The sequence below is a fragment of the Onychomys torridus genome, chromosome 1, assembly GCF_903995425.1.
Source record: "Onychomys torridus chromosome 1, mOncTor1.1, whole genome shotgun sequence".
In the NCBI taxonomy this organism is placed as follows: Eukaryota; Metazoa; Chordata; class Mammalia; order Rodentia; family Cricetidae; genus Onychomys; species Onychomys torridus.
The window spans coordinates 107,475,941-107,487,182 of record NC_050443.1 but is presented as its reverse complement, the minus strand read 5'-3'; the positions used below and the strand labels follow the sequence as shown (position 1 = coordinate 107,487,182).

Here is an 11,242-nt window from a genome sequence, read left to right as displayed (position 1 = left end):
CCACTGGTATGGCTCCAGAGGTTTTGACAAACTGGACCCTGGGGTATGAGTCTGGAACAGTTGCTTTTCTTGGGCAGCAGGAGGCACCAGGACAAACGCCGCAGAGAGCAAGCAGTGTGGCTGTTGAAAATGGCAGTGGGAAAGGAAGGTGGAGCATGGAACCGGAAACCTGGCTCACCCAAAGGCCCACCAGGAAGCCATTTTTTAAAAAGGTGTAGGTTGGAGTTTGGATACAGAGAAAATTTCACACCAGGCAGCCAGAAGACCAAGGAAGGAAGGGAGAGAAGGAGGGAAGGAGGGAGGGAGGGAGGGAGGGAGGAAGGGAGGGAGGGAGGAAGGAAGGAAGGGGCTGGGGCTCCAGCACAGTGGTAAACCGTTTGTACTCCATGTAAGAAGCCCTGAGTTCAAACCCCAGCACCTCAGAAACAACAAAGATGGCCACTCAGTGGTTTCCTCCTTTCTTTCTGCTCCCTCTCCTGTCTATCACACAAACACAGATTGCCAAAGAGAGAGCCCAGAGGAAGAAAAAGCAGGGTGGGTATGTCTACAGAGCGTCTGAAGCAAGCAATGTCTAAGATTCTCTCCAAGCTTTGGTACAAGCCGATGCCATCACCATAGGTTCACCATGGAGTGAAAACCATGCATAGGACCGCCATGTTTGTACGGAGCACATGGGCAGGCCATCCACCACAGGCGCTCACTCAGCTTGGCTCCTTTCCTGCAGCCTCTCTGGTGAGAGTCAGCTCACTCCTCTTGACATCTCTAGGATGCTGAGCTCTGAATTTCTGCTCTCCAAGCCAGCTATCTCAATGCCAGAAGTGCTTCCTCCTGGACAGTCCCAGAGGCACATGCCTATAATCTCAGCCCTTAGGGTGCTGAAGCAGATGGATTGTCCTGAGTAGGGAGCCAGCCAGGGACAGGTAGCAAAACAACCTCAAAAGAGGGTCACACTGAGCTAGAAAGATGGAGTTAAGAGCATGCACTGCTATTGCAGAGGACCAGAGTTCAATTCACAGCACCTGCATCAGGTGACTCTGTAGTGGGTAGTTATTCCAGCTTTGACCTGGAAGGTCCAACCCCCATTGAGGCTTCGGTAATGGTCACGCCCACAAGGCGGGGCTGAGAGAGGACCCGAGTTCCGGATGCTGGGGCTCTCTTGGTTCCAGGACCCTGGAAGCTGGAGGCAGACTGAGCAGAGTTCTCCAGAGAACACCGCCAGACTGTGCCATACCTTTGCCAGACCCTACAACCTAACTATCCCTTCATTTGTAAGTTACCCCACAAAATAAACCTCCCTTTTAACTACGTGGAGTGGCCTTAATAATTTAACCAATATGACTCAAAACCACCTGTGACTCCAGCTGGCCCAAGGGCTCCAACATCCTCTTCTGGACACATGCTCGCTCGCGCTCGCTCTCTCTCTCTCTCTCTCTCTCTCTCTCTCTCTCTCTCTCTCTCTCTCTCACACACACACACACACACACACACACACACACACACACACACACACATTTTATTTTAATAATGTACTTGGTACATCAATTCAGTGGCAGAGCCCTTATATCATATGCACAAGGCTCTAGGCTCTATCCTGGCACCTTCCCCCAACAAAAAAAAAATGGGTCCTTACTGGAGAAATCCCACTGACCACACAAGGGCAAGCAGAGGCCTCCTCTCCCCGCAGCCAGGAGAGGACAGAAGTGTTAGAACTGTCACTCTTCTAGCAGGGACAAGAGCATCTGAAGGCTCTGAGGAATTCCAGGTACCCACCATGGGTCAATGGAGGTAAACTGCTTTTCAAGAGTGTGAGCACAAAGGACCACAACCTTGGTGGCTTCAAAGCACTGAACTTAACCTCACCATTCTGCAGGTCTGAAGCAGGAGTGAACAGAACCCGGCTACCTACAGAGGCTTCTGGGGAGGGAGCTTCCTTGTTTCTCCCTAGATTCTTAGGGCATCCTTGGTGCTGCTTAGCTCCTGACAGCACACCATGAGTCTTGGTCTGCCACAGCAAGACCTCTTCTTACTCATCTCCATGTTCCCTCCTTATAAAGACACCATCCAGTGGGATATAGTCCACATAGATCATAGGCCCCATCTCCTTCCCATCTTTGCTGATTACACTCTGGCTTGTGAGGCTAAGGTTGTCTACAGATCATATACCTACCATGATTCCCAAGCAGACCTACCCATGGGAGTTGACCCTGGACCTGAGAATCTCTGTGACCAGGATTTGAATGACTGGTAGCCATTGTGGCCCCACCCAAGAGGAAAAAGGCCCATGCTACCCCCTTGCCATCCTTCACTGACTTCGTAACTGAAAACAGAGCAGTAGCAGAGAAAGAACTAAGGTTCCAAAACCCTTGACCAAGGAACAGAGCTGACCCCGAGGAACAATACTGTGGTTTTTAAACCAACAGGTACTGTTTTCAGCTCTCTCTAAACATCTGGTACTCATCTAAAAGAAAAATAAGGACGAAGACAGAGTGAGGGCATGCAGTGGTTTCTGTACAGAAGAACACCCAAACCACAGTGGTCTTGGTTGTTCTGCTACACAAATAGGTCTTGGAATGTCCAAACTGCCACGCAAAGGTTTGAGGAATGCTTTGCAAGCCCTTCTTTGCTGCCAACAGCACATGTCTGACCAGCAATCCTCCATCCTGGTCCAGCTAGCTTCAGACTGCCTCCTCTTGCCTCTTCCTCAACTGACTCTCCAAAGAATGACTCTGATCCAGGTCCCCAAAACCTCCCCTGCTTTAGGATTGGAGAGAGTGGAGATGGCTGGGGTGGGTGTTGAATGTACCAGGTCTTGCATTCCCTTTTGTCCCTTACCAGTAGGGTGCCCAACCACTCCTGTTTGCCAGAGAATATTTGAGTTTTAGGATTGGAAGCCTGGTGTCTCAAGAAACTCAACATGAGGATTTGAGGACAGTGTGTCACTTGGCTCTCTTTACCACTCTACAGTGCTGTGTGAGTCAGGTGACTCAGTCAGAGGCTGAGTTAGGGGCCAGGCAGGATGTGTTCCCCTATGCTCACCCTCCTTTTGCCTGCCCTTATATCCTGCCACGCCCTTGGACCTCATCTAGTCTCTACCTGATTCGAGAGGGGACCCTGGAACTTGGGCACATTCCTAACAGGGGACAGGCGCAGTGCCATCTGAGGAACTGGGCCTGCAGATCGGGACTGGACAGGGTAAATGCTACTCCGACACCTGCATCAGTCTCAAACAAAAGGTACTGAGGATGTTCTGTGGGATTTCCTGGGCAGATTCCGGACTGGATAGACTTTTGGGAAAAATAAAATTTAGTTGATGTTTGGTTTTGAATATGAAGTGAGCCTCATCGGCTTGTGTGTTGGGAGACTTGGTCTCTAGCTATGGCACAGGTAGCAGGAAGGTTGTGGAACCTTTAGGAGGTAGAGTCTCATTGGAGGAAGTGGGTCACTGGGGGAAGCCCTGGAAGTTTAGAACCAGGTCCTGTTTCCTCTATGCTGGGCTTCCTATGACTGCAGTTGACTTCCTGCCTCATGCCTTTGTGGCCCCAAATGGTGAGCTTGAACAAACTCCTTCCCAGAAGTTGTTTTTATCACAGAACCGACACAAGAACATATGCAGTGCTTGTTTATGGAGTTCAGGAAAGCAAGCTGTAGTTGGTTATTATTTTTGCTCTGTGCTCTTGGAGGGCCCGACACTCAGCTCCAAATAAATACATGGAGACCTATGAATGTCCGGCCTTAGCTTGGCTTATCTCTAGCCAGCTTTTCTTAACTTATCCTGTCTACCTTTTGCCTCTGGGCTTTTACTTTTCTCTCTTTCTGTGTACCTTTTCTTTCCTTCTTATTCCATGTCTGGCTGTGTGGCTATGTGGCTGACCCCGGCATCCTCCTATCCTCCTTTTCTCGATCCTCCATCTTCTCTCTTCTGGTTTATTCTCTCTCCAGCCTAGCTTGGACATTCAGCAGACAATGGTTGAATGCCTATGCTCTGCATTGTTCTACCTCTGTCCTTCAAAACTGTATATAAGCTGGCTGTGAAATAAACTCAGGGCTGTCCAGCATTGACCGGCAGACTTCTCGACTCTGTTCTGTCTTCTTCACTGTCTCTACAATCCACCTGGGTACCCAGCTGACTATCAGCAGGCCTGACACAGTCCACAGTGACCATGAAACACAGAGGTTCCACAGACACTCTACAATGTGTACTGGCTTTTCCTTCACAAAGCACATGCCAGACAGGTCAAGCTTCTCACCACTATTTCAACAAACCTAGATGGGAATGTCCCTAGGATACTATCCAAGCTGCCCAATGTGATAAGGTACATGGTCCCTAGTCCCCTGGCAAAGATCAGCAACTCCAGACAAGCCAAGGACTGACATTCAATTACACTAGGTTGAGGAACATCCCTAAGGGCACTGGGAAGGAGAAATCAACAGGACTCAAATTCTGTTGAGCGCTAAGTTCCTTTTCTGTGTGTGTGGAGGGGTAGTTAGATACACTTCTTCTAGTAACATACACTAAGTAGCATGTGCTGCTGGCTAATCTTATGCCAACTGGACACACAAACTAGAGCTATCTGGAAGGAGGGAATCTTAATTGAGAAAATGCCCCTATAAGCTCTGGCTGTAAGACACTTTCTTTTCTTTTCTTTTCTTTTCTTTTCTTTCTTTCTTTCTTTCTTTCTTTCTTTCTTTCTTTTTTTTTTTTTTTAGCTGAGGATCGAACCCAGGGCCTTGCAGTAGACCACTGAGCTAAATCCCCAACCCGACATTTTCTTAATTAGTTATTGATGTGTGTGTGTGTGTGTGTGTGTGTGTGTGTGTGTGTGTGTATAAGCCCAGGCCATTGTGGGTGGTGCCACCTCTGGGCTGGTAGTCCTGGGTTCTATAAGAAAGCAGGCTGAGCAAGCCATGGGAAGCAAACCAGTAAACAGCACCCCTCCACGGCCTCTGCATCAGCTCCTGCCTCCAGGTTCTTGCCTTCTTTTGAGTTCCTGTCCTGACTTCCTTCAGTGATGAACACTGATGTGGAAGTGTAAGCCAAATAGACCCTTTCCTCCCCAACTTGCTTTTTGATCAAGGTGTTTCAGCATAGCAACAGAAATCCTAACTAAGAGCACTAATGACACAGTAAGATAACTAAAATGAAGTCACAGAACTGTACCTCTGCCACAGCTGTGTGGACTTGGACTTTCTGAGCTTAGCAAGGTTTTCAAAAACCAAATGCCCAGTCCATAGCTATACCAATCAAATGTGTTAAGAGTCAAGTTGTGAAGTGGTGGCTCATCAAGTTCCTTGCAGTTAGCAGATGACAGGCAGGGCGCACTGCTGATAAAGTTGTCCCAGCCTAGCTCACAGGTAACTAGCCATTTCCAGAAAGAAGCAAGAGGACCAGCTTTGCCTTAGTGTTTGGTGAAGCACAGAGGCTGTCGGGGTTGTGAGGAGGACTCTGGTGGGTCGGACATCATGAAGCATCATGTTTACTTTCTAAATACTGGAAGCCAGATGCCCTCTGCTTTTCAATCTTGGGTAAATTAGAGACAGATGAAAAGGGCAGTAATTGTCCACTAAGGTTAATGAACAGCCCTTAAACATTAACCCACCACTTCTTGAGAACATGGTGAGACCTCTTCCCTCCACAAGTGCCTGTGTGGTGCAGGTTTCCCCCGTGACCTCATCCTGCTGATGTTACTGCAGACTTGTGAGTTCTCATGCTTGCTAGTTAGCTTGCTAGTTCAGCTCTGTGGGACTGTGTGGGGCTCCGTCATCAAGCGCTTGAGGACTCCACAGCCTAGGATCTCTCCACAATCTCCACACACATGCTTCTGCCCCTTACTAAACTATTTTCTAGAACAGGCATGCACACCGTTGGCTTCAAACACAGCTAAGGTGTGTCTCCTGGCCTTAACTACTTTGGTTTAAAAGTGATTGGAGTAAGGCAGGGTCTTGAAGCAGAACGTGTCTGGAACAAAACAGACAATACTTTGGAATGCTTCCAAATGCTTTTAAAACACTCCTGAAATTGATCTCCTTGTTATCATCGTCCGATGCCTTTTACCTCAGAACTGTCACAAATGACAGAAAAGTCAGTCTGGGCATGCATAGACTTCGCCTGGAGCCTCTCTCATAGAACCTGGGACTGTAAAGGGCCAGATGGGATGAGCTTTCTGCCACTCTTCTGAGCACAGGGTAGGGAAGCATGTACTACAGTCACTGTGAGGGAAACAGGGACTCATGCCAACCTGTCACCAGTGAGACTTCCCAAGGCAGGAGTGTGGCCCCTGAATGGGTCATAACACTGCTCTGTCAAGGGTAGGACAGTAACATTTTAGGCCTTTCAAGCCTCCTGCCTTCAGTCACAAGTCCCCCATCAGTCTTCCAACCACAACAACTGAAGCCAGCAAACACAGGGTCTAACTACACACCAGCACGAGCCACAGTCACCAGTGGGGACGGGTGTGGGGCTGTGACAGCATCTCACTACAGACACCGCCCCCAGCACCTCTGCCCCCACCTCTCTCCAGACTCATCTCACTACAGACACCGCCCCAGCACCTCCCCCACCTCTCCAGACTCATCTCACCACTACAGACACTGCCCCCCAGCACCTCTGCCCCCATAGTCCCTCCCCAGACTCCATCGCGGCCAGCCGGTGACTTTATTTCTTCAAATGCTGTAGCTGCAGGAAGAAGGCTGGCATGTCCAGGTACACGTGAAGAGTGATAACTAAGGTGTGTCTTTTCACCTGGCAGCCATTGTTCAAACCCAGTCTTTTGCCGAAGTGCCACATGGAGTCTGGAACAAGCCATCTTCCTCAAGTGCTCCTGATGTCTCTAACTTCAAGAATGGAAGACATGGGGTCTGGAAACTACCCCAAGTTGCTGGGAACCAGTGACTCTAACTTTGACCTCAGGTTGTATTTCTCAGTGTCCCTGAAAAAATAAAGTAGGGGTGAAGGTGTTGTTCATTTGACTATTTGGGGCCAAAAGACCCCATCTCAAAAAGAAAAAAAAACTCAAAAAACCCAAGTCTTGGTTGGGGTTTTCCTTTATTTATCATTTTACTAGTCATAGATGTTTAAATTCTGAGTAGTAATTTATAGTAATTACATTTAGTGGAAGAAAACAAAGGCAGAAAACGTACAAAAGATGCTTCAGAAATGAAGTTACTGGAATGTATCCTAGGAGTTAAAATTCAGATCATCCAAGACCACCGGCACTAAACATAAAGCTTAGATATGTTCCATGAAGACTATGAGCCCCAGGTACAAACTTCAGCAAAGCCTAAAGCAAGGAATCCACTGTGGTGGGCTGTCTTCAAATGCTCTGCCCTGCTGTGTCCTAAACGACTGCCTATCAACACAGGCACACACAGCATGCATCTGAGAACCCACCAGTTGCACAATCTCTTGCTATAGATTTCTTAAACATCTTTAACAAATGAGAAAGGAAAGCAATCCAGTCTCTTGAGTTTTTAAGTTACAAATACTGAAAAGTACACAGGGCTCTTAAAAGCACTTTCCAAAAGTATAAACACTAGACACTTTCCCACCGTGTGTCCCCACGGTTCTGAGCTCACATGGGACACAGAACTGGCTCCTAGTCTAAATGTGTCTATGCTGCTGAGACCTGCAGCCTTAAGGTGGTGTCACAACCAACACGGGCCAGGTCTTCACATCAGTCTGGACTGACCCTGACTGTGACCATGAGCACAGTCAGGTCAGATCCCCTCACATCTTGCTCCCAACATCAGCTTTCCTGCACAGAACATGTCACCCTTCTGTTAGATCTTCCTTGGGGGATCCAAGCTCATTCAGTAAATCTCTGCCAGCCGCTCCAGCTTTTGAAGCAAAATGCACCGCTCCCTGTTTAAAGCCGAGGCTCTTCAGGCTTCGGGCATAGTCTGCATAGATGGCAGTGATGAGCTTCTGTGAACCTCAGTTAAGGAAGTGAAGGGCAGAAGGGCGGGCTCCTCAGATTCCAAAGCAGAAGGGCAGCTCTGCCCAGGTGCTCTAGGGGACCTGGTGGCCATGAGGAGTAATATGTCATGAGTGTAGACACCTCTTTATGTGGGGGAAGCGTCTCAATCTAACCATGCTGTACTTTGCTTCAGCTGAGTCCTCTTTCTTTCAGTGTCCTCGGATGATCCCCCTGCTCGTAGTCCACTGAGGACTGGAGAATGGCGGAGGACATGAGAGAACCTGCACACACCCCACTCCATGTGGAAGCTTCTCAGAGACTGGCAGTCAGAGCAGAACACTTGTTTAGGGAAGAGGCTCGAGACAGCTGGGCACTGGGTTTTTAGATAGCCCTGTTCTGCTGTGTTCTGAAAAACTTGATACCAGACCAAGTTCACCAGTGACTAGGTCCAGGCTTTGCCTAACCTTAGGCTTTAGTAACTTCTTCAAAAATTTTGATTTAGTTTAGCTTGAAAAAAATGAGTATGTACAGAGCTAAATAACCAACATATAGAAATGAGGTCAAATGTAGAGACTCAGGAAAAAGAATAATGAAAAAGGTAGAGTTATGTAAGCATGAGGTATATTCATAAGCCCCGTCTCTTCAAAAAGAGAAAGTGAGCACTCCAAGTGATGGTTAGTAGAAATACAGTGTCCCTGGGTGTGGGCAGCTCACAGCAGCCTGCCTCTGGCACATCTCAAGTTCTCTGTCCTATTCCGTAGCAGAGGCTCACTTGAGTACAGTGGGAGATTTTCAATTATTAATCTACATTTTCTAGGTAAACATATAACATACTCCACAGACTGTGTTGTTTCTAATACTATTTTAAAGTAGCAGGACCACATGCTTTCCTAATCCTTACTTCCTGTCTTTTAGGTTCAAACACAGATTAGAATACAGGCCCTACACTGTGCAGTCCTGCTCGCCTCTCCCCTACCCAGCAGGCAGTGCAGCAAAAAATCTCATTCCTCCTCGCCCTCTCTCTTCTCTTCTGGGTCTGGTGACTCACATGGATCTTTCTCCAGACTGCTCGAAATCTTACGCATGTTACCTTTTCCCCTCTTAGCACAAATGTCCTTGCAAAGGATATCTGTGTCCTCACTGATCTCAAATGCACCGTACTTGAGACAGGCTTCCACAAACAAGGCAGCTCTATCGAAGTACCTCATGCTGGTCAACGGAACAAAAATAAGTTAGTTCTCAGGATCGGTCGGGGTGGGCGGAGCCAACCAAACAGCCTTCTGCCTGAAGATTTGTAAACGTTTCCCATGGAAATGGAATGTTCTGCACGTCGTGCCAACCCCTCTCTAAGGCCTGGTTAGAAAGAGGAGCACACTTCTCCAAGCCCAAGCTTCACCATGGACGCTGTAGAGCACTGTGCCAAGCACTTTTAACCACAGTTGTCTGGGACCACAAGCTTTTCTCAGTTATGCACCCGCTGCTCGATCTGTCAAATCTGTCTAAATTTACTGTCTCTAGTTTTCAGTAAGTCAATCTCCTACCAAAATGAGAGGTTTCTGGGGGAAACCCCACCTTGCCATACTCTACCACCTCCTGCAGCTCGTGGGGTTTCTTCTCAGCTGCTCTCTCAAGCCTGACTCCTCCCCCACTGTCTAAAGGCTTCTGTATTCTTAAGCTGTGCCTTCCAGGTTTGGAAAACATCTTGTCGGAAAATATCCCAGGTTCTAGAACCAATGCCTAATGAGCAGAGGTGCCCCATCTCCCTTAGTTCTTCTTCATGACCATAACTGGTCCTCTCTCCTTCACCTCGCTCCGAGGACTACCTCCACCACTGGAGGTGGCTCTCCCAGCCCAGCCTGAGTGAGGGCTCACACATCGTACCTGTGAAGTGTCTCTGCTACAGTGACAAAGCACCCCAGAGAGAGGAGAACCAGGAGGGCCTTGGACTTCTGATTGACTTGTGGAGAACAAAGGTGGTCAACCCACCGCTTCAGAACATCTGCACATTCCTCAGAATTTAACCGAACCTGAGAAAAAGGTCCATGTTAAAACAGAAACCTCCTACCGCTGTGTTGGGAGGCCTTGCTGGTCAGAGGTTGCAGTCTATCACGGCCTGGCAGCTTTTTCCAAAGCTTGGCAATGTGGGGACTCCCTCCCCAGGGAAACTTCCTGCTCTCTACCTGCCCTTATCTGGAGAATGTCCCTGGGCCCGGAGGAGTGACCTTATCTGAAAGCTGTCTCTAAGCCTGGATGCCTGACTTACCTTTAGCATGACTGTTGGCACAGTGCCCTGCTAGAAGCCTTCCCCCTGCTGCACATGTGGTAACTAAGACTTGTACTAGGAGCTAGCTCTGTTATAGGACCCTGCTGCCACTAACCCAGCCTTACGATAAGGAGCCTGCCACTTAAAGCAAATTAGGGTTTGTCCCCAGGCTCCTCAATCCTATACATTTCCTATACTCTGGGATACAGCTGAGCTGATTCACCGAAGTCATCTTCCGGGAAAGAAGCAGAACCACAAAGCTACAGAGAAGTGAAGTGTGCGTCTGTGAAAGCTACCCAGAAGCTGCTGCTTATCACCAACTGCAGGGCTCAGCACTGGGGCCGGGCTGCATGAGACCCAGCAGACAGGAGGTAGCTGTTCCACCTGACTGATGCCACTACAATCTCTTCTCAATAACAACAGCAGCCAATCCCGTCAGAGGCAGAACAGCAAGTAACCGTATGTACGGCAGCTTCTCAGGGAAAGAGCAGAGGCTCAAAACTGAGCCGTTCACCTAACTGCTCAGGATACCCACTGGAAATGCCTACCTTTGCAAGCCATGCTGCCCGATTCCACTCGCCATATGTCTGCAGGTAGCGGCAGGCATCCGCAGCCTTGTCTATCAGGCAGAGTAACTGAACGCCCTCTGGAAGACAGAAGAACAGTCCCAGCCCCATCTGACCCTGCAGCGCTCTCTTTAACAAATCATTAAAAAGTAAGGCCGTATTTGACTTTAGTCTTGTACATTTTATACTGGGTGAACATTCTTAATTATTTCGGATACGGAGTTTTCAACCTGGACCTAATGGGAAGTTGTCGAACTGAATTTTAAAATAAACTGTTAGTACAGAGCTCTATCTACAATGTTACTCTCAAGGAACCAGGGTAGTGAGCATGAACACGTTCTAGAGCATGAGTTGGAGTGGAGCACCTAGCCCAGGACTGTGGGACCTTTGCTCACTGTCACTGCGATCATTCACACGCCTCATTTTATGCTTAAAAAAAGCTCTGCTTGTGTGCCTGTGGTCATCCTCCACACAGCACTGGTTTTCTGTTGCATACACAG

At 48.4% G+C, this 11,242-nt stretch overlaps 1 protein-coding gene across 1 annotated transcript in view; it reads right to left on the bottom strand.

Moving 5' to 3' along the window:
- Positions 1 to 7,023: 7,023 nt before the first annotated feature.
- Wdr11 (WD repeat domain 11) overlaps positions 7,024 to 11,242 on the bottom strand; it is a 47,851-nt gene continuing 43,632 nt past the window's right edge. The window contains exons 26-29 of the mRNA XM_036194866.1: positions 10,725 to 10,822; positions 9,795 to 9,940; positions 9,043 to 9,122; positions 7,024 to 7,923 (exon numbers count right to left, since the gene is read on the bottom strand). Of these exons, the coding sequence (XP_036050759.1) occupies positions 7,766 to 7,923; positions 9,043 to 9,122; positions 9,795 to 9,940; positions 10,725 to 10,822 (482 nt within the window). The 3' untranslated portion in view covers positions 7,024 to 7,765. The remainder of the gene's footprint in view (positions 7,924 to 9,042; positions 9,123 to 9,794; positions 9,941 to 10,724; positions 10,823 to 11,242) is intronic.